The sequence below is a fragment of the Epinephelus lanceolatus genome, chromosome 14, assembly GCF_041903045.1.
Source record: "Epinephelus lanceolatus isolate andai-2023 chromosome 14, ASM4190304v1, whole genome shotgun sequence".
NCBI classification, from domain to species: domain Eukaryota; kingdom Metazoa; phylum Chordata; class Actinopteri; order Perciformes; family Serranidae; genus Epinephelus; species Epinephelus lanceolatus.
Genome location: NC_135747.1, coordinates 35,826,708 through 35,850,893, shown reverse-complemented (window position 1 = coordinate 35,850,893; position 24,186 = coordinate 35,826,708). Strand labels below are relative to the sequence as shown.

Here is a 24,186-nt window from a genome sequence, read left to right as displayed (position 1 = left end):
GTCAGTGTCATTGCTCTGTTTGCAGCCTGCAGTGAGGTTCATGTTTGGTCATTACTTTCATTAAAGGTTCTGTTTGAGACATTCAGAACATTAACGTAGAGGCAAACCACTATTTGCTATGTAAAGGTATAGTGGAGTAATGGCGTCCTGAGCAGAGAATGAAGTCACCGTCATTCTGTGTGTGTTGTAATCTGAGCTTCTCTGTGGTTTGTTGTGGTAAACTGGTCCAGTCACGCTTGCATGTGTGTATTTTACTGACTAGTTCATCACCACTGTTTTGCACTAAGCTCACATGTCAGCACTGTTGCTGTTGTTTAGCAGCCTCCTCGATGTTGCGAACCGTGTCCAGACCACTTACACGCTCTGAATTTTGCAAACAGCCCCTTTAAGCTAAACAGGAGGCACATATTCCAAATGAAAACCAGAATTGTTTACAGGTTCACCCGACCATCAGAGTAGAACCACAGCTCTTTTACTATTAAATTTTACATATTACATATTAAAAAGTTTATTTATTGCTTCATGCTTTGAATTGGCTTAGATGTAACTCTTTACCTTTGCCTCATTTAAAATGTGCAGATCTATGAATATGCAAATAAGCATCACCCATCAGACCCTCGCCTGCATCCCTCCGTTCCTATTGACCTTCAACTCTGCTCTTCAAACACCAATAGATAACATAAGACCTTGGCTTGACTTTGTTAGCATACAGCTAATGATGGGCTGCTATTAGGGCTGCCCCCAACTGAGAATTTTCGTAGTCTACCAATAGTCTTCATTTAGTCGACTAGTCGCCTGCATGTTTACAATGTTAATGTAATGATTAAATGATATATTTTGGTGGTTTGAGTTGAAGGTGTGAGAAAGAATAGTATCAGTAACATTGTTAACACTGTGCTACATTACAGAGAAATACAAAACCGTACTAATGAACCTTCATTAATATAGGCCTATATTTTATCTACAAGTGCACGTCACACACTGAGCGAGCCGCCTGTTAATGACGCTGTGGGCTAATGGGCATGTAGCTACTTCCATGTTTCAGATGATACGTCATGTTTGTAGTCGACCAATGAAGATGAGTTTACATATCACCTTGGGTTCGTCCTTCACCTTCTCAAAATGATCCCACACTTTGGATTTCCTGCCCAACATGTTATTAACTAGCCTGTGGAATAACCGCAGGTACCAACCCTGGAAATTAACCTGACTCCTGTCTGACTGCTGAGCGTGGACACTTCCTGTGTCTGTCCTTTCAAATTAAATTCCCACATGGTCCAGTCATATAGGTTTTGATTTATTTTGACAAGGTGCAGCTTCTAATAGAGTTGGGGGGGGGGGGGCTAAGCGACTAAGCGACTAAAGAAATCTTGGCAACTAATGACCTTTCTGGTCGATTAAGGTTTGGTAGACTATTGGGGGGCAACCCTAGGTGCTAATGTCAGATAAACCTTGTTCCCGATCGCCAGCTCTGGCAAGTTAGGGTGGAAGGTTGTGCTTCTCCGCTCCTTTCACAGTATCATTACGGGATTGGTTCTTGAGGTTTGTGATGTAAGAATCTGTGTTTTTGAGACTGTCACTGGTAAACTGCAGGTCCAAGGTGGAAATACTCAGCTATGGCATTGACTGCTGATTTCATTCATATGTCTTGTGGTATATAAAAACATCATATGGACATGTTTGTATAGTTAAAAACTTTTTCACAGGAGGGGGGTCTTTAGTACTGTGTGGGAGGACCCAGAATGTTCAAAGATACCAGAAATGTTTAGCTGAATTGCAGAAAAATGTGCTAAACTGATGCTTGAGATATTATTGTTTGATGCAACAATGCAGTCATGGAAAAATGGCATTTTAGGCAACAAATACAAGCAGTCGAATGATCACACTGGTTTAAACAAACACTTGGGTCAGGAAGAGAAAACAGAAGAGAGCTATGAGCCAGCCTGTCGTAAACATCTATCAGAGTTTACACACTGATTTCCCAGCTCAGCTTTCATCTAGGCACAGTGCAAACATCTTTCCTGTGCAACGAAGCATCACTATCTCATAACACAGAGATTATATATGGTATATAGCATTTCAGGTCCTTCTTTTTCCTTCAGATAAAGTGGTTTAGATAACCTGGCTGAAGCTGATCCAAGTGGTATCAGACAGGAGTTAGCCCTTAATATTAAATTCACTGTGAGGAATATGCTGTAGCTTTAATGAAGCATCTGAAGCAAGTTTACTGTACACTTACTGCAACATCAACACAGAGGCTTCAAGGCACAAAACAGAAGATAAAGATAGAATATACTATCATAGCTTTAAAGAATAATTTTCTGTTTTTCTAGAGAGAAACTCCAGGGCACCATGGATTAATTTAACCTTTAAAGTTCTGGTCTTGTTCTCGTAATCGCATCTAAACAAGCTTCTTGTGTCTTCCTGTGTCAAGTAAGCTAACTTACTTGATGTGCCACCTTTACGCCCCAAATACATTTCACTCTCATGTCTAAGCTCCCCCTAAAATATACGTCAAGATTCCTAAATAAAGCCACACATTTGTTGTCTGTCATCTCTCTAATAAACCACATTTCCATAGAAATAAATGTGTGCTTTTTTAACTAAATGATTTGAGTCATCAGTGATTCAGCTGGTATCTAACTCATTGATTTTTAAGAAAAGATCACTCATGTATAGTTGCATTTAAAAAAAAAAAAAAAGACTAATTTCCTAAAACAGCTGGGAACTGTAGCTTTTTAGCAAACGTTGCTCGAACAGGAGGAAATGATGCGTTTGTGGGGGACAGTAAAAGAAAAACTCTAGGGCTCAGTAGGTAACATTTCTAGCTTTTGTGTCTCTCAAGTTTCTAGTAACCACAACCAAACTTCCTGTGTGAGTGGGAAACTCCATGCAGTCATTATGCACCTTTTAACCCCCGTGTTTCTCTAGTCATTACATTCTGAGACTGGTCATTCAGTTGGTTTCACCACACCTATCTTAACCTTCTTCCGTCTGGAAAATTCAGTCAGTGAAGCCCTTAAGACTTAAAAATGTTAGAACATATTCCTGATGTTTGCCCTTTTGTTTTACATGTTTAATCTGTCACCAAAAGGCTGTAGAAGTCGTGTGCTGCTTATTTCAGTCACACAGTGGAGAACTGTGAAAGCTAACAAAAAGAGTGCCAGAAAAAACTGCAAAAATATGAATGAGGACACCTTCAATGAGCTTCCCCTTTCAACGGAAACAGGGAAACCCCATTAAGCCAATAACTGTGACTGCTTCATTGCACGTCGCTGATTCATGCACCTTGGGGTGTAATGCTAATCACCTTCAAATGTCAAGGTTATTTAACGTCCCACAAACTCTGCAAACTTTAGCTTTGGCTCTTGGAACCTTATTATGAGAAGGTGAACTGGTTAGACTGAAATTAGAAACAGTTTGACAGGTACCAACCAGCTGAATTTTCATGTTTTAAAGCTAATGATGTTTTGTTTTATACAACTTTTGACTTAAACTTTGGCTTCCTGCAGAGAACAATTTGAGTGGAAAAACACAGAGCCTGTTTCTTCTAAAAGGTTTGATATTTAGCAGTGAAAAGTTAGGCTCAGTAGCTCCCTATGATTCACTCAACAGTTGTCTGTTTATGCCTCCGAGCCAGTGATAGCTGTGGCCGAAGGCATCATGTTTTCACGTTGCTTTTCCCTACATCTGTCTCATTCTCATCAATACAAGATCTCAAGAACACCTTGAGGGAATTTCAACAAATTTGGCACAAACATCGGCCATAACTCAAGAATTCATACGCCAATTATGACAGAATTTCACACAAATGTCTGATAGGGTAAAATGATGAAGTTATGACATTTTATATCCAAAAGATCAAAGGTCAACTTCACTGTGATATCCATCATGTTCTGCCTTTCTGGTCATTGTTCCGAGTAGGTATAACTGCATCTGGAGCAGCTACATGACCCGCCCTCCAGTTACATGACTCGTCCATCATACCTACACATCAGTCCACGATCAGCTGCCTATGCTCCTTTGCAAAGCAATGAAGCTAGCTAGCTATTAGCTATAAAGTATTACGTTAAAAGAGAGGTGGTTAAAGTTAGGGTAAGAGTAATGGGCGGCTACATCTCGTTACTTATGCTTATGCCAAGTTAGCGATTAGCTAGCTATAAAGCACTGTGCTAACAGAGAGGTGGTTAAGGGTAGGGTGAGAGTAATGGGAAGGCTACATCACACCACCTATGCTAAGGCAAAGTTAGTGATTAGCTAACGTTAGCTATGAAGGATTACGTTAAAAGAGAGCATGGATGTATTAAGAGACCTGGATACAGTATCAGTGGGGTTAAATCATTTAATCTTGCAGCTCTTTTACACTTTCCAAATGTCATCAGACAGATGGATTAAATCTTAATTGTGGAATGAGTCATTTTGCATGGGTTGTGATGCTAAAAAAGTATCCAATGATTTATATACGTCTTTTTTCTATGTAACTCTAGAGTTTCTCAAGGCAATTAAATCGAATGCAAGTGGACTTTGTTTTGTCTAAGAGTCTAGAGAAAGTTTGAATAAAGTCTAGAGTCTAGAGTAAGTTTGAATAAAGAAGTTTGAAAATATATAAATGAAAATAGGTAAAGTTTAACTTGAAAATACAAACGAAAAAATTGTTATTTTCCTCTTTAAAATGTAAATTGATACAGATGAGTAAAATAAATGCAGACAAGACATTTCTGTATGTATGTACAATATGTCTGTAGTCAGAGATAAGCACAGTGCAAATGGTCACAGATGATTAATCGTCTTTATGGTGGTTTTGTTCCATCTGACGCCCGTTTCCTGTCACAACAGCCCACACATCCTGCCGCTGCATTTGCACATCGTTGTATTTCACCCAGCAGGTGTTGGCGTTTTTGTCATTAGTCATGTTTTCAGAATCTTTTTTGGTGTTTGTTATCTGTGGGAAGTATTCGTCTCTAATGTCTTGGTGCAAGTGACGAATGGTTAAAAAGTGCAGCTGCGTTTCCACCTCATGTTGCGGTGTACAGTCCGTCCTCTGTAGGAAGCCAGGTTTGCCTGTGGCGCCTCGCTGGATGGCGCGGCTGTGCTCACTGTACATATCCAAAGATTTCCTTTGGATCAGTCACAGTGGTCAGGTATTCTGCTGACCTGTTCAGAGCCAAGTAGCATTCCAGTTTGCTCTGGTTTATGGTTGATTCTTTCCAATGTGTCACGTAGTTCTCTTTTTGTTTACTTATAATTTGGTTTAGTCTAATGGGGTTTCAGTATGGGGGCTCTGCTAGTGTGTCTGAACAGAGTCCCAGAACCAGTTGGCTGAGGTTGCATCTCTCCAGAGTCTCTGTAGGTGAGGGCTTTGTTATGGAGCGTGTCAGGGTCGCTTTTTTTTTAGGCCCTGTGTCCATCAAAGCATTTTCCCCAGCTTTTTTTTTTTTTTTTCAAGCGCCAGGCTCTTCTCAGGAAACGCTCCGCTGGGGGTATTTGAGCACGCTTTGGAGCACAGCGTCTTTTCAGCTGCGTCTGGTTTAAGGCTGACCGAAAAAATTCGAAGCTTCATTCGATGGCATGGGATTTGATTGTGAAAAAAAAATTTAATATTCAGCCTTTTTTTTTCTCGTTTTTTTGGGGGACCTTGAATGCAACACTAACCCCATTAGGCCAAGTAAAGAAGTCATCTAGTCTGACTGTTGCATGAATTGCCTAAAAAAGTTTCACAGTAAATCAGAGAACAGGGATAATATTATTGCCACAGGTTATTTGAAATGGACAAAGGTATTCTTTACTGGTGAGTTAAGGGAGAATAGTTATCATGTAATTAAAAAAGAAAACATCTCCGACAAGGAAATAGAAAGCCCGACGTGCAATGAATGGAGACCTATTATCCTACTTGAACACAGACGACTAAATTCATTCAACAATGTGACTCAAAATAGCGTTGTACCCAGAGTTGGAACATTCATCAACTCTCGGCGCTCAGGAAAGCACCTTGTCACACATTTGTACCGTAGCGTAAATATACATCATTCCTATTGCAAAGAATTTAAAAAATAGGCTGGCCTTTGGAAATAACACTTCGGTGAACATGGCACCTTTGGTGATTCTAAAATATAAAATGCGCTCTTTTTAACTTTTGAAATTAGAGAGTGCCGTCCTAATTCTAGTCTGCATGCATTATTTGGTGTTTTGTGTTGGATGCGGGAAACTTTGCAAGATTCTGCATGCAGAGTATCAATTTGGTGTCTGTGCCGCCATTTTGTAAACCTTAGTTGGCGAGCGGACCTCAGACCTCGCAACCATAAAGGCAAATAAGTTCTATAATAGAGTCTAATATTTTAAGCCAGATTTGAATTGGACGTCCATTTTGATTTTCCTGTTGATAGCGTAAAAAGTCCTTCTTGTCTTGTCTCTCAGGTTGTTCATCGGTATGTTAAAATTTCCTGTGATGCTGATGTTTAGGCTGAGGTAGATGTAATTCTTTGTGTGTTCTAGATCAGTGGTTCCCAACTGGTCCAGCCACCGGGTCCAGATCTGTCTGTAGTCATTAGTTCAAGGTCCACACAGTTTAAAATATTCAGCGTCGTACTTGTGTTTGGCTATGTTGTCAAGCTAGTTTGCCGTCTCTGTAAAGTAGTTTGTTAGTCATTCACGCTACAGCAGGAAACCACACTTCAAAATAAAAGCTCTGTGCAAGAAATTCACTGTACTTCAAAATAAAATTTATATAATTTTTTACAAACTTGACATGTTCACGAGTCATTTGCAGTCCATTTAGAATGGTCCCACGACCCACTTTTGGACCGCGACCCCCCAGTTGCCCTACAACCACTATTGTAGGGCAGCCATGTTTACAAAAACTTTGTATTTGTGTTGTCAGAGGCTGGATCTTTTTGGAATATCTGTCTTGGTTAGATTCACTGTCAAGGCCCAGGTCTGGGAGAAATTTAGCAGAAGATCAGTCTCAGTCGCAATCAAACCCTTGCCTCTGGTACTTGGTGTGCTTATTCTACACTGCAGGGCAGGCAGCACAAAAGCCTTTGTGTTTCAGATCATGTTTAGGGATCACATTTCACATAAATACAAACTTTAGTCTGAAAATGTTATTAAAGTCTTACAGTTTCTACCCATGCCCCGACTTCTAAGTCACATCTCAAGCAGTAACTTCTCTTTTGGCTTGGCAGGGCAGTGTTGATCTACACAGCCAGTGGAACCACTAACCCTGGCCTGGCATGTCCAGCATGTTCAACCCATCAAGCTATTGATTTGCTGCAGATGCATTTTGGCTCCAGACAACCTAACCAGCAGACTGAAGCCAAACATGAACACAAAAGCTTCCAAAACTGTCTGGCTAAGCGCGGAGACGTTGATTACTTTCTCCAGGAGACAGATGAAGTTGATCATTATTTTTGTCCCCTCAGGGTCCCGCGTTGGACCAGAGCAGAAGCTCCACGTCATGGTTTAGCACTGCTGATTCCTCTCTGAGTTAGTTTATCATCTAAAAGATTGGGTTCCTCCCTCTTTTGAATGTCTGTTTTGTGTTATATGAACAGATGCAGCTTACCCAAGGCGGGACCACCACTGTGCGTGTGTGTGTGTGTGTGTGTGTGTGTTGAATGACAATGCAAACTGTCACAAATGTGGCGTGTTATTGTCAGTGTACTGCCATGAAATTAACTGCCAAGTCTCCACTACCCGTGCTGAGAAGATTAAAGACGACCTGTCTGTCACTCAAATTTGTAAATAACTGCTGATATGTGGTTTGTCGCTGCAGTTTAGGTTACTTCAGCTTGTCAGAGATTCACTCTGAGTGTCTGGGTGTTTTTAGAGCTGCCATATCATGGACAGTGACTTTCGACTGTCAGACTGCGGCTCACATCTTTAAAACAAAGACGCTGAGAGTGTGTTCTCAATTATTAGGGAATCACCAAGATAACTGGCTTATACTGGTTTGGTGACCTCAGGATTGCATTTCTGCTTTTTGCCAATGATGTGGTTTTCTTGCTTCATTGGACCGTGACCTTCAGCACACACTGTGGCGGTTTGCAGCCGAGGGTAAAGTGTCTGGGACGAGGGTCAGCACCTCCAGTTCTGAGTTCATGGTACCCTGCCAGGTAACGGTCGATTGAGACTGAGTTGCTGCCCCCAAGTGAAGGAGTTCAAGTGTCCTGAGGTACTGTTCATGATGTGCTGGTGACGTGTGTGAGATTGACAGGCTTGATTGGTGAACCATGTGTGGTTTTGGCTGCACTGAACCGGCCTGTCACTGTGTAAAGAGTTACGTGTGAAGGTGAAGCTCAAGATTTACAAGTGTATTCCAATCCTCACCTCTGGTAATGAGCTCAGGAGATGAGATCATGGAGACAAGTGACTGAAATGGGTTTCCTTTGCAGGCTCTTTTGGCTCACACTCAGGGACGAGTTTGACTTTAGTTAAAGGTACAGTAGAGCTGCACCTGACTCAGAATTATGTCAGTTAAATTGGATTTTGTTGTTCAATACGAATATTTGACTTAGGGCTGGGCAATATGGTAAAAAAAAAGTATCTTAATAATGTCTGACACCTGAAGAAACCAAATGATTTTCCAGCTTCCCTCAGCACTCGTCATAAAGCTGAGCAGAGTAGTTTGAGTAAAATACTTCCTGCCTGGGAGCTTGTACTTGCAGTCTAGCACTTTAATTAATTTCTTGAACCCGTCTTTCTCCACGGTGCTCATTGGTATTTTTTTTGTTTAGAAAGTGTGACACTGCGTCTGTTATATCTCTGTTCCTTTCCGATCGCATCTTATACAGGGTTACGGCAGTAAAAGAGGACACTATTGATTGCTGTTTTGCTGCAGCCCCGCTAGTGCTGCCCATAGCAGCAGAAGTGCTCCGCTGTTGAGCACTTGTTGGTGGACTTACTGCAGTTTTGTACCGGATTTTCATGCTCTCAGTGTAGTCGCTGGGATGAAACCTTTTCAGGTGATGGAAAAGGTTTGTTTCTCGTCCTGGTTGGCACCGACCAACAACATATTTTACGGGATGTCTTTGTCCGTGAGTTGGCACCTTTCAAGTAGCCAAACCACTTCCAAATTATTGACGTTATGAAACCTTTTATATCCACAATTTTGTCGTTTTCGTCATTTGTTTTTTTAGAATAACGCAAGCTCTTCTTCAGCTTCACCAACACGTTTCTCCTCACTTACACTCATTTTCCCTCTCTTTTCGTTATGTTTTTTCCAAAGTTGAAGTTTGCCACTGCTGTTGGCCCAGCTAAGAACTGCACAGGTTCCTCCCGATGTTGTCAAAAGTAAAGTTACATAGAAAGGTAAAGTAGAAAACTGTACTCTTCCTGTATATTTAACAGCTTGCATTTAAATGCACGTGTACTGTAGGGAGACACCACCACAGTAATGGCAACTTGTTTACTTCCAGTACTTCCTTGGATCCGTCTACCTTTTAAAGGTAGTTCTGACGTCTGATTAGTTCTGATCAGTCCTAATTGTAGCACAGAACAACACTTTGCTATGGTGACCACAGTAACTAACAATGTCCATTAACACATCTGTCCAATATAGAATATTACAGAGGACTCCAATATTGACAATTCAGTAAGGGACATTTTTAATTGAGTAGTTTATATTTGGAGATATCTTGTGTCCAAAGTTGACAGTCTGGTTTTTCATGCTGGAGAAAATTCACATAAATCCTACTAATGCTTATAGTGCTGTCAAGAACCAAAATGTTGGACGAGTGTTGGCAAATTGCGACATCATGGCAGCACTGGAGGAAAAGTCAGGGTAACCATGAAACCTCAGATAATTTAGAATTAATCCTCTGGCGACCGTTAATGTCTTTACCAATTTTAATAGCAATCTGTCCAAGATATACAACTGTGGATGAACCCCCTGCTAGTGCTGTTAAAAACACTCCATCTAGCTACAGTAACAAAGCCATTAATCATGAGTCTGTATTAAATACCACTGCTGGATTCACTGATGTGTTGCGTTGAGGTGTGGAGTGTTCACTCTGACTGATTGTCAGCAGAATGGATGGTCATTTCCAGATACAAAGGTCAACATTGCTCTTCTCTAACTGAATGATGTGACACAGCAGTGAATCAGCTTGTATCCAGCTCAAAGACTTTTAAAACAGATCACAAATATGTGGTTTCATTTTATAAGGAGGTTAGGAATTGTAGTTTTTTAGCAAATGTCATTTAAACGGGAGGAAACTGTGCATTTGTGGGGGACTATTTCCAGCTGTGGATTAATACACGTTCGTTGTATAGTGCATCAGGACAGTTTGTGTTGGACTGATTCACAATAAACCACAGTGCCCGTGTTGATAGTAACGGAGCATATCGCTCAGTGTGGCTCAGTGATGTGGTTTTAATAGTTTTTGGACAACAATGGAGCTCAATGGTACAGAGGAATAAAACACTCTACGTGTATATTGGGGTCAGGCTACAGTATTTTTTTAGGATTGATTTATCGTTCGTTTTCATGTTTCCATTGGATTTATTGACAAGAAAAACATATGATTTACTCAGAATATCTTTTAACATTCAGGGTTCTGGAGAATTTATGTGCTGTTATTTTTTTTATTTATTTTGGAACAAACATAAGAGCTGGATGATTAGCATGGGATGCCTAAAATATGCCTGGAAACGGCCATCATGGAGGCTAAGCTCCTGGACCAACCAGTGGTACTCCCCATGATCCACCCTCTTTTTTAGGGTCTCATGTACCCACACTGATCTCAGTTTCCCTCTGCCCAACAAACTATTTACTGACAGCCTCTCACTGTTCATTGCGGAACAGACAAGAGGAAAAAGTAAATGCACTAAGAGTTATTTTTTGCTGAGTTACCGTCTGGTTACACATCTCTGGGCTGTCAAAATATAAATCACTTTACAGATATGGAGTTGTCAAAGCACACTGACCTGAAGCAGTTTCCTCACACTGCACATGCCTAGAAAATCATTATACCCTGTCAATAATAAGAAAAAAAATAGAATTTACTTTTTTACAGCTGTATTAAGACATAATGATATTCAAAATCAAATTGAAAATAACATTTTAAAAAATGTAGTTCAAATAAACACAAGAAGTTTGTGCTCTAGAGAAAGGATCAGCACTCAGTGAATAACCTCCTAAGCCCTATGATAAGCTATTATGGCAAGGCTTAACTATACAGACCAATGAGCAGTGATAACTAACACGTCTTTGGGGTCATCAGGTGGGAACCTCTTTTCACCAGTGTTTCGTCTAGTTAGTCCCACGACACCTCCAGGAGGCTAGACAGTGATCTCTGGCGTCCCAGAGACACTCCCCTAATGCCAGGTCTCACTGCTCCCCGCACCAACCCAACAATCTCCTTTACCTTACTTACACATGGCTTTCTCAGCCCAAACAGCACTGCCACCTTCAACAAACCCAGGCTCCATACATGCGAGCTCCAGGTAGTGACCGTGCCGATACTACCTTTCCTAGCACATTCACCATACTCTATTTCACACGCTACATAGCATAACTCACCTTGCAGCATGGTCTCAAACAAAAGGGATTCAAAGGCTCTCGTTATTCCTCTTAGTACCAGAGCTTAGAGCATTATTAAGAAGTGGGGAGCATTTGGCACCACGACCGCCTCGCTGAGATCAGGATGTCCTTACAAACTAACTGAGTGAGCCAACAGGATATTGATTTGGGAAGCCACCGAGAGGCCACAACTTACAAGTCTGCGTGGCTGAGATCGGTGAGTCTGTGCCAAGCAGCAACCTCCAGGACTGAAAGATGAAGCCAGAGAGGAATTGCCAAAAACTGCAGTTCCTCTCATGGCCACAAAACTGTTTCATCATACCAGGCTGTAAACATGTTAGGTCTATGGGGATTGACTCACTCTTGGAGCCAGCCTCAAGTGGCCGTTCAAAGAACTGCAGTTTTTTGGCACTTTGTATTGGCTTTATTTTTCATGGCTTGAAGATGTGAAGGTGAATGTCCTTGAGTGGCCAAGTCAATCAGTCCATCGCTGCTCAGCCAGAAATTTGACAGCTCCTCAACTCAAACAATTCTGCAAGAGAGAAAATATTCCCCAAACTAGGAGGAATGTTGTAAAGCAAAAATGAGGAAGATAAATGTTTCAGTTAGTTTTAATTTCAGGCTGTGAGACAAAAAGTAACTATTTCAGAAGATGATTTTCTGTATGACAGTTTGTGTGCTGCAGATTTTTATATGTGGTTAATGTTACCTGGGCTTATCAGTACACCTGGAGTATACCTGGAGTTATGACTTGTGTTTTTTGGGGCATCGTCTCGCCCTTTTGGACACAACTATTGTGATTTAACACACATCCTGTCCTCTCTGTCACTTCATGTTTGTCATAGTCCTTATTATACACACAACTTGTCTTTCTTCTGTTGTATTTAAGAAACACTGAGTCATTCGTTTCTCTAAAGTGTTCTGTTGTTATGTTTTGCAGGTTTAAAAAGAATCTAAAGGCCTTCTACTTTGTACATCCAACATTTCGCTCTAAGGTAAGAATACAACTCATCATTTATTGATATTTGTAGTCAGGCCAAGATGATTTATACATTTTAACTAGCCCCAGACTAAGAATTTTCCTAGTCGACCAATAGTCGTCATTTAGGGCCATTAGTCGAGTAGTCACCCGCATGTTAATGATATGAATGTAATGATTAAATGATATATTTTGGTGGTTTGAGTTGAAAGTGTGAGAAAGAATAGTATCAGTAACATTGTTAACACTGTGCTACATTACAGAGAAATACAAAACCGTACTAATGAACCTTCATTAATATAGGCCTATATTTTATCTACAAGTGCACGTGACACACTGAGCGAGCCGCCTGTTAATGACGCTGTGGGCTAATGGGCATGTAGCTACTTCCGTGTTTCAGATGATACGTCATGTTTGTAGTCGACCAATGAAGATGAGTTTACATATCACCTTGGGTTCGTCCTTCACCTTCTCAAAATGATCCCACAATTTGGATTTCCTGCCCGACATGTTATTAACTAGCCTGTGGAATAACCGCAGGTACCAGCCCTGGAAATTAGGGGCCGTACACACGTCTTGTCTTTAACCACCTGGAAAACCTGAGGTCGGGTGCTGGGCGCTACTCTTGAGCCTTTTTTATGCCGGCTTTCAAGAGCGCGGCGGCAGGTTGCATCTGAGGTTGCTAACCTCTGTGGGACAGATGTAAAGCTCTGGGTAGCCCTGCTCTCAACTGAATTTATCACTGTATGTTTTGGCTCCTAATCATTTCTTACATCTCTGAGAGACACAGCATGTTCCACCATTAAAAATCTTTGCAAACCTTTCATCTCTTTTGCCACGTTAGATCATTGGTAGATTCTTACTAATTATGTCCCACCTCACATAATCTGCCACGACTCTTACAGTAAATGCATTGTGCAACAGCAACACATCAGCCCTTCAAAATTAGTCCACTACAGCAACATGATCATTTAAATAGCTCAGTGGTTTTGTGTCTGCCTCCCTTGAAACTGTGAATAATTTTGTTCTTGGATAAAATCCTAACATTTCCATCATGAAGTATTATCCAAAAATCAGCATGGTTGTCCATCACACTGTGGATTTCAGTGCTAATCCTGATCCAGGTGCAAAATAAAAACTTCTAAATATTTTTCTATTATCAAAATAACATATCTAGGGACGTGTGCAGCTCTGGCAGAGATGTGAGCTCGCTGAGTGCTTTCTGGTTTATATCCGTTTCTTTGTTGTTTACTGGAATTGCAGTACTTTTTGCTTCATTTGCCAAATGTCTCCTCAGGGATCATTAAAGGTTCATTAGAATTAATCTAGTTCTGTTCTTTGCTTATAGAGTTGTGTTCAGTTTTCTCTTTGTTGGTTATGGCAAGATTAATATCTTGGTAAATCAAGATCAAATGCCATCTACAACTAACAAAGTGTCCCTTTAATGTTTCCTCTCTCTTTCTTCTTTCACCGGATCATTCCAGGTCTCGACATGGTTCTTCACCACCTTCAGCGTGTCAGGGATGAAGGACAAGGTTCGCTACCTGGACAACCTGCAGCAGCTCTTCACCTGTATCAAACCTGAGCAGATAGACATCCCTCCGTTTGTCCTGGAGTACGACTCACGGGTAAGCAGCAGATCCGTCACAAATACAGGGGTAGATGATCCATAACACACACACACACAGATGTTACTGGCACATCATCTATAACCATCTTACTTTAGTCTTGTGAAAACATTGCAAAACTCAGCTGAGTAATTTCTGAAATCCCCAAAGTACTCATTTGGGACATGCAGACTATTATTCTCCTGACAGCAACTAGGGATGGGTAATTTATTGATTATTCTCAATGTATCCACCTTGTTCCACGCAAGATTTATAAAATGACCATATCAAGAACACTGAGTATAAATCATGTCGGGGTTTTTTAAGCCACCGGCATGAGACTGGCTTTGGCATTGCGGTTCTCTCCCTCTTATAGACACAAAACAAAGACAGAAAAGAAAAGACATAAATCTGATTCCCCTGCTCATCCTGGGTGCTAGTGTGTGTGCGCTGGCAAGACGTGTTTTTTGTATCTGCAGGGCTCCAGACCACAACCATTCAGTTGCATTTTGCAAACATGGAGCATCAGGGTGACTTATAAATATCATTAATGTATGAACTGAAGAGCTCTTGGTTTGTTTCCTGCTCACAGTGAATCAATACTCGCTTTTATCAGCGCTGCTGTAACGGTTCAACTTTCTGCTAACTGCTAGCAGCTAACTGTTGACTGGACGTTTCAAGTTAACAGCAAAAATATCAACACTTCCTGCCGAAGATTATTTCTTTTTAAATTTTTTTTGTAAGATTACTTTTTTGGGGCTTTTGCCTAGCCTAGCGTGAAATGGGATGAGAGAGGGGCTGACATGCAGCACACTCATACAGCTACTCAGCTCCTGATCTATTGCACTTTAACTTTGTAACAACAGTACTTCTTTGACTTCATGAGTGTTTTATTTAGTAGTTTCTACAGTAGTTAAGCGGAGATTTAAAAAACAAAAATTTGAGGTATATATTAGGTAACATGACTTGAAATATTGTGATATCATTTATAGGCCATATCGCCCAGCCACAATACACTGGTATAGCATTACCTGGAAAAAGGTGCTGGGCAATGTTGTTCAGCCTATAAGTGGTGCAGCCTACAGTTTAGTTTGGGATGTGAAAACATATCCAATAATTGTTTGGAAAACATCTTGCATTCAAAACTAGTGATCCCAGTTGCTGTGTTTTAACTTGGAAAAAGCTGCAGATGCATATTGCATCTTCAGGCCCCAATCACACAGAAAGCTTTTTGCAGGTAGCGAAACACGAGGCATGCCACTTTGCCTTTTTTTTTTTTTTTTTTAATTGAATTCAATAGTGGGGAAAAAAAACGCTGTGCCTTTTTATTTTCGTCAGGCAACCACGGACTCACCTCCTTATTCTAACATTCCTGTGTAATCAATCTGTTATTCATTTATTTTGGTCATTTAACATAAATTAGTATCTAGTTCCTAAAATGTTGAGGCAGAGGGTGCTGTCTGTAGCTCTGGTTGAGGGTGAGAGGCTGTCAGTAAATAGTTTGTTGGGCACAGGAAACAGTGATCTGTGTGGGTACATGAGACCCTAAAACAGAGGGTGGATCATGGGGAGTACCACCAGTTGGTCCAGGAGCTTCACCTCATTGATGGACGTTTCCAGGCATATTTTAGGATGACTCTGGGGCAGTTTGACAACCTGCTGTCTATCGTTGGGCCGTATAGCTCTGGGTATCCAGCAACTGCTACCACCAGTTTCTCCTCCATTGTTTACCAAATGTAGGCCCGCCTCTCAAATCATCTGATTAGACAATGGGGAAGAAGGTGACAAAAAAAGAGATGTGGGGTGTTTTTCAACTCGACAAGTTCAGAGTGCTCCGGCAAAAACGTCAGGCGCCCAGAGTGCACAAAAGCGAGGTGCGTCGCAACGCAAAAACCAACGAGCAAAAAGCTGTATTCTCATTAAAACCAATTACAAAAGGCCACCTTCAACTGCTAAAACACTATGTGTGATCGAGGCCTTAAAGAGCTTTAACTGACAGTCTCTGTCTACGTGTGTGTATGTGTGTGTGTGTGTGTGTGCGTGCGTGCGTGCTTGTGTCTGCGGCCCCCCTTTTAGTATTTCCGATCATTCTTAAGCATTCACATGTGGTAAGAGAAGCAAGACTGTGTTTCAAGTTACACACTGTATTGCCTCGCATCAGCTCTCCAGCTTACTGCACTTTAATGGAAACTTTCCGCGTGTCCTCAAATGCCATATCTGAACACTGAGCCATGTTTACACCCATGTGTGCCTTATTACAGCCACGGTTCATCAGCTGTTTTTTGAAGGTAGAAAATCCTGAAATCTGCTCATTTATATCCATTTGATGTTTGTTATCTAACTGATGTAAACCAGAGAAGGGGAAACGGAGCAACAATCAGCTAATGGTTTGTTTATTGTGTGTGTGTGTGTGTGTGAGAATTTCCAGAAATGACACCTATTAATCAGTTAGCCTACAAACTCAATTAAAGTGAGAATGTCCAGGATGATCTGGATGGATTTCTCTTTGAAAATCGGCTTCTGATGTGAAGATAATTGATTGAAGTCCCTGGTATCAATAGCTTTGATTTCACAAGGCTCTGGTGCTGTAATGATGAGGTAACTCTGGACTTCAACAGCAATAAAACTATTTTTTTTTTTTTTTTAAATTCCTGTGCACTGACCTGTTGGAGAGCATTCCAGTGTGACTGTTCTGAGATTAGGCCAGCTGTTTAGAAGAAATGTCAAATTAGAGCATCAGAAAAGTTTTCATGTCCAGTTCCTTCAATGCATAAAAAAGATTGATTGAGCGTGTTTGTGTTCGCCGTCATCCGTGATTGGCTGGCATCTGATTTGTAGTTTGTGTTGGCTGATAAAAGGTATAAATGTGTGTCTTTTCCTTTTGCTGAGTCTTGGATTCTGAATTCTGAGGATTGTGATTGTGAAATGTTCGGTCCAATTGAGCTGTAACCTTTAGCTCATTTCATGTTTTGGATTCCTCAGTCAGAATTGAAGTTTCCATGAAATGACTTTGACGTTGTAATTTTCTTCTGTAGTGACACGTGAACATGCAAAACAAGATGTCAGGGCACGATTTTACATCAGTAGTGACCTAATTTAAATATGGATGACACTTCAAAAGTAGTGGAACCATAGAGACCGTCGAGTGAGCATGTCTGCTCTGCTTCAGTTCAGGAGAAAATGCACCACAGTCTTTTACCAGCCTCTGAAAGTAATCAGTTTGAGTCACTTTGGCTGTACATGGGTCCAAATGGAAACAATATTTTCAGACATCTTGGATCATCTTACTGCTGGTAGTGTCAGCTAGACTTAGACGGAAGGTAGACCTGCAGGTTTTTTATACAAATTAACAGATTAGCTCTGTGTGCTCCAACAACACAACTTTCTATTGCCACATTAACACTAATTACAGTAACAGCACTGATGTCATTTAAATGAGCGACACTCAGTGTGTTTACATGACATTAGAGAACATCGATTTATTTTGTTTGTCCAAATAAAACAGACTTTTAAAATACATATAAACATGTTAGACCAACTGAAATCATACTAAATCAAAATTTCTCAAAGTCAAACTAACACAACCAGATAATGAGATTGAAAGTCAAAGTCATTGAAAGTTCCTCCTGCATGTATACAGCCATTTGGACCCGAACTGGCCGAGGCACTCGGGGCATGCTCCACAGTTTCTGCTCCAACTTTGACCCTGAAATCCATCCATCCATTTTCATCTGCTTATCTGGTGCCAGCAGGTCAAGCAAAGCACCCCTGACGTCCCTCTTCCCAGCAACACTTTCCAGCTCCTCCTGGGGGACCCCAAGGTTCCAAGGCCAGATGAGATATGTAATCCCTTCAGTGTGTTCTGGGTCTGCCCCGGGGCCTCCTACCAGTGGGACGTGCCCGGAACACTTCTAACAGGAGGCGCCCAAGAGGATCCTGATCAGATGTCTGAACCACCTCAACCCTTTTAACGCGAAGGAGCAGCGGCTCTACTTCGATCTCCCTCTGGATGTCCGAGCTGCTCAACCTATCTCTAAGGCTGAGCCCAGCCACCCCACAGAGGAAACTCATTTCAGCTGCTTGTATCTGTGATCTCATTCTTCCAGGCACTACCCAGAGCTCATGACCATAGGTGAGGGATGGGACGTAGATGGACCAGTAAATCTAAAGCTTTGCCTTCCGGCTCAGCTCCCTCTTCACCACAACGGTCCAGTGCAGCACCTGCATCACTCCAGAAGCCGTACCAAACCGCAGATCCATCTCATGCTCCATTCTACCCTCACTTGCGAACAAGTCCCTGAGATACTTGAACTTCTTCGCTTGGGGCAGTAACTCTCACCCAACCTGGAGGGGTCAATTCACCAGTTTCCGGCAGAGAACCATGGCTTCTGACCCAGAAGTTGAAAACATTAAATGCGTAACAAAAGTAGAAGTAACAACATGGCACAATCTACATCCAGAGCCGTTCATTTTTGGACGGACGTATCGTACAGAGCTGTAAAGTTGTCCACCATGGTGCCAGTTTGCTGCTCGCTAACCGTTGTTTGGTCTGTGACGTAATAGGTCAACCGGAAATAAGTGCAATACTAATTGCGTATGTAAACGTACTGACTGTAGGGGCAGACTGAAATTACCTGTATCGTTTGCATTGATGACACTGGATTGTCGATCATTGAATCAATATAATGATCCAGCTTGATGGATCCTTACACCCCTCGAGGAGCGCAAAGACAAGACTGTGCTAACACCTACTGGCTGCACTGTATCTGATTACAATTTTATTTTGCAATTTGTTGTGAACTCAGTTTTATCTGTAGTAAGTGTTGACGTCAGATGCTGCTTGGTTTCTGTCTCAGTGGTCTTCATATGCTTCACGCTAACTGACAGTGTTTCAGTGTTCTCTGTGGCTTCACTTACTCATCAGGAACTTATTTTTAGGTCAACCCTTCGTCTGCTGGAGGGAATTTAATTGTCTGTTAGTGAACTCGATGAGCTGGCCTCCTGAGACTGTACCACGGTGCATTTCCCCCTGTCAGCGCTGCAGCCAGCTAATGAACTGAGCAATAACACTGATGTCAACACGTGTGTCTGTTACCCAGGAATAGTTTACTCTGCTGGGTTGAATTACAGAGATGTTTCTGGAGTCCAATGATTCCCTTTGTTCACGAAACATGTAGCTGGTTAGAAAAAGCCTTCCATCCACTCAACTGTATCTCCTGTCTCTGATCCCTCTGGTACATGCAGTCGCCCCTGTCCGCCACCGCGCCCACACAGTTCTCCGCCTCGGTCACTCTAAGACGTCTTTCACCTCATTACTGTCTTGTCTGTCAACTGCATCTGCAAAATTTTTGAACTGGCTGCACTGTCGGGTTAGCGTTAGCTTGTTCCCTGGCTATTCTAGTGATGTTAGCCTTCTCATGTGGTGAGGAGCTTCAACTTGCCTTATCCATTTCGTCCTGCAAAGTTTAGCCGCGTTTGTCTCTAGACTTGCTGGTCATTCCAACACCATTTGATGCCATTTTAGAATGTTTTGGGGTTAAAGCTTAAAGGCAGCAGATTGATTTCTATCAAGGGTGGACAGAGCAGATCTAACATGCAGCCATTTGGTCCTTGGCATCACCCAACTCCCGAAATGTAGCTGGTCAGGATAAAGAGGTCATCAGTGACCTGAGAAAATATAGATGAGTCAGATGATTCATTTTATCTTCACAGAACTTTACAGCAACTTTCAGCTTATTATTTAAGGCACTGTCACACCTGCCTTGTTTGGTTCAGTTCAGTCAAACTGTCACAAAGTGAAGTGTCACATTTATCTTGCAAGTGTACTCTTCTTCAACATTTTGCTTTACTTCCTGGATTTTTCCCACATGGAAATTCTGACCAATCAAGAGCAGCTTTCTCACACAAGGCATTTGATCTGGTCCTCTTGTAAATGCTGCCGTGAGAACACGAACCAATTTTAGGCAATTATACAACTTTGGAACAAAATTAGTCCCTGATTCAGACCAAAGCAAGACAACTCTAGGTCTGAGAGCAGCCTTAGCTGTCCACCTTTACTGTTTTGGGTCACTCATAGCATTTTCAGCTGCAGCATGCAGTTATTTTCAGTGAAAAAGCTTTTAAAAATCCATCATACTCCACCTGCTCAGCACCAAACAGCAGACAGACAGTTAAAGACCAGCAGGTGAACATAGGGGTGAACATTTAACAGCAGAAGAGACAGATATTTCTCCCTCACCTCCCTCAGGGTCAGCCACCACAAATTATTTTGTCAACCTGTTGGAGACTAATTATGTCACTGCTGTGACATTTTTGTTACTGATTGGCCAAGAAGGGAGCTGTGTCCTTTCTAAAGAGCCAACATGTTCACTGAAATTAATTTTTCTTGAACTGCTGACTTTGTTATCTGCTGGTGTAAGAAATATTAAGATCCTTTAGTTAAATGAAAGTACTAATAACACACTGCATTTAAGTAAAAGAGAATTAATAAAATCATAGTATAGCGTGTCAATAAAAATGTCATGAATGAATCAGTAAAAATAAAAACCATAGCATAGTATGGCATAGAAATGTCATAAAAAGGTCATAGTATAGCAGGAGATAAATATATCCTAGTAAATGTCATAGTAAAGTATGCCATAAAAAAAATCCTTAAAATCCATTGACATAAAAAATATTGTAAAAAAAAAAAATCATCATAATATAGTATGCCATAAAATTTGACTAAAAGTCATTGTTCAATATCATAAAAAAAGAATGTAATTGTATAGTACATCATAAAAATTATTTGAAAAAGTTATAGTATGTTATTAAAATAGTCATAACCTATAGTATATCATAAAAAAATCATAGTCCTTGTCATATGTGGTCAAAAACTTAAAAATTCATAATATCATTTAATTTAATTTTTAATTTAATTCAATTTTTAAAGTAGTAAGTCATAAAGAAATTTCATCAGAAAGTCACAATATAGTATGTCAAATATTATTTTATTAAAATAGTCATACCATAATGTTATTAAAATTTTATTAAAAGTAATGAAGGTGTAGTTTAGTCTCAGAAAGGCCATAGTATAGTATGACTTTTTTTAATTTATAGTATAGTGTGAAGTCATAGTGTAGTATGTCATAAAATATCATAAAAACAGAATCCCAATTTGCACCTTAATAATGAATAAGTAATAACATAACAATAATAATAAATAATTAGTTAATTCATGCTTTGGGTATGTCCTCTTTGGACAAATATATATATTTAAGAAACAAGCTACAAAAGTCAACACCTCAGAAAATGCTGTTGAGACTTTTTTATAGTTCATTTTAATTATCTGAATCCCCAAAGTAGCATAAAAAGAAAATACTTCAGTTCAAGTACTTCAACAGTGTGCGTATGATTAATATATAATATGAATGACCCTCAGTGTTTGTCTTTATTGATAGGGATGTCTGATAGAAATACAGTATAGTACAATATATATAAATGTAGTGAAGGACAACATATTGTACAGAACATGATGTAACATCTCTGGCGTCTATGATCTGTGTTGACCTGGACTTTTGCTCTCCTCCATCTCAGGTGAACGGACCGTACCATCCCTCCAACTCCTCCGGTCTGTGACAGTAGGCCGATCAGCCCTCCCTGCCGTGGTGACGAGGTGGTGTCAGCTTGTCAAGTGGAAGCCATTTATGGACATCATGTTGTCCGTCGGGTCTGAGCTCCTAACCTCACTCCTAAGGTTTTGAGCCGTAGTGGGGAAACTCTCCTTTTGTTTAGTCGCTGCCAGAAGGACAAAATTAACAGTGGCAGCCCACATTTAGCAGCATGTGGCCTGGTGAACGGTCATTCTCTCTCACCACAGACTATTTGTGGAACTGGTAATGGTTTCTGGATTATGCCTTACACCAAGAATTCTTATTCAGCAGTTTCCTCAAGCATCCCTAAATATGAAGTTTCATGTCAAGCCCGACAGTTTGCTCAAAGCGTTTTCCAGCGTGTGGTCGTATCAGACGTCCTCGCCCAAGTCTCAAGAATTATTGCCGGACTTTTAAAATGCTGGAGAAGATGACGTCTGTCTGGATTTCCACACCGTCTCATTCTGTGCCCGACAGACGCTGGACAGCAGACGCTCTGGGTGAAGTAAAGACTCAGTTTCACTCAGGCAGACGCTGGAATTCCCACCCGGCACGTTGTAATAACCTCTGTGTTCTCCTGCGGTCACAATCAGAGAAACCTCCTATCAATCCAGCTAAGATACGTAACATAAACGTAACATAAACTTTACATCAAGTTATGTTTGTCCATTTTGCAATTTAAAGGAGCAGTTGGACATTTTGGAAAATATGCTTATTTGCTTTCTTGCCCGGAGTTAAATGAAAAGTTGATACCACTCTTACATTTCCACGCTAAATATTTAATTACAGCCAAAAGAGTGGTGACTACCTGCACAACGACAACCTTTTGTCAGACAGTCCGTTCTGATGAGGGAGCCATTAACGTCTTAAGTTTGCTATCTATGTTTTCGTCAGAGCCCCCAGACCCCATTGTCAGAAACAGCGATTTAACAACACTGAAGACAGGAGCTGCTGGTCTACCGCTGCCTCGATTAGTTAGATTGTGTGAGTTAATTGAATCTGAATGAACACTTTTAAACACCAAAGACACACAATAACAAACAGACTAACCGATCAAGGCAGCAGTAGACCAGCAGCTCCTGTTTTCAGTGTTGTTAAATCACTGTTTTTCTCAATGGAGTCTGGCTCTGAAGAGAGCGATACAACAGTTTCAGTTACCCGTTGGAAATTAGTGTCTGGCGTCAAGGTAGATCAGTGAAAATATTCTAAATACAGTGTACTTTTCAAATGATAGACTGCGGCCCCCGTCCACAACAGTTCATCGCTTAGCTTTCATTTGGACTCCAGCTGCTTCACAAAAATGGGAGCATGCCAACAGACATCTGCTGTTTGTAATACACTAACTATGGTTATATATATTGGAACTGTCCCTTTAAATGCACTGGTAGGTGTATTTTCTTGTCTTTTCAAACAGAGCCAGGCTAACAGGAGCTTAATGCTTAATGCACAGAGTGGTATCCTTATTTTTATATACAAGAGGAGGTTAACAGGAGGGCAACAAAGTATATTTCACAAAATACTAACCTGCTCCTTTAAGGCTTCGGGGTGGATTTAGGTGACGTGTTGAAACTGTTAACATGACGATAACATATCTGCATCACAAAACTCTTGTTATTTCCCACTTCAGCTGAACTCCACTGGCTTTTCTGTCAAATTCTCCTCACAGGCAGTTTGTGTTTTCCTCACTTTGTGGTGTCTCTGGAAAGCAACAGGTGCATAATTACGTGTCTCTACCAGCTGTTCTCGTCACTAACCCTGTTAAAAGTAGCACTGAAACAAATATTAAATTACCTGAAAAGTAGTATGCAACAATTTTTACAACTGATTGATCATTCACTGGTTTCAGTTTGAGAATTTGCTGCTTGTTTGTTTTATACTGGATACCGTTTGGTGTTGGACTTGGGGCATAATCTATGACGTCACCTGGGCCTTTGAAACGTTCACTATTCCTTGACACTTTATAGCTTAAACAATAAATTTATTGGATGAAAAAAACAATGTTTAATCAGCCTACTTGTTGAGACGAAGGTCCTTCCTGTCAGCAGTACTCCACTTGTAGGTCAGGAGAAGATTTATAGACTCGAGGCCTTTGCACACTGAGTCCGTTTTTTTGTCTGAAATTGTTGAACATCTAAAAATAAATACGACTGTCTCACGTTTGCACACTGAGTCCGAAACTTTCGTCCATCATTAAGATTTTCGGAAAGGTTTGATTTTCTGCTTTTCTCACATCCATCAGAGCCTTTAGAGACGTTTGACCAAGAATCAGTGAAGAAAATGTGGTGATGGGACACAGAATAATTACATAACTCAGCTTATGTTCAACAGGCCATATAGTAATATTCAGGTGGATGATGATGATGAAGAGGAGGAGGCTGTGGACCGCACACAGAATGTGGAGGACAGCTCCGCCCCTTCATGCAGCTGCGGTGCCAAATGGAAGACAGGGAG

General features: G+C 40.9%; 1 protein-coding gene across 1 annotated transcript in view; it reads left to right on the top strand.

Annotated features, from left to right (window-relative positions):
• The window catches only part of gdap2 (ganglioside induced differentiation associated protein 2), a 50,030-nt gene extending 28,173 nt beyond the window's left edge, over positions 1 to 21,857 (top strand). Inside the window, exons 12-14 of the mRNA XM_033617830.2 lie at positions 12,459 to 12,513; positions 13,982 to 14,125; positions 21,680 to 21,857. Coding sequence (XP_033473721.1) covers positions 12,459 to 12,513; positions 13,982 to 14,125; positions 21,680 to 21,721 — 241 coding nt within the window. The 3' untranslated portion in view covers positions 21,722 to 21,857. The remainder of the gene's footprint in view (positions 1 to 12,458; positions 12,514 to 13,981; positions 14,126 to 21,679) is intronic.
• The last annotated feature ends 2,329 nt before the right edge of the window (positions 21,858 to 24,186 follow it).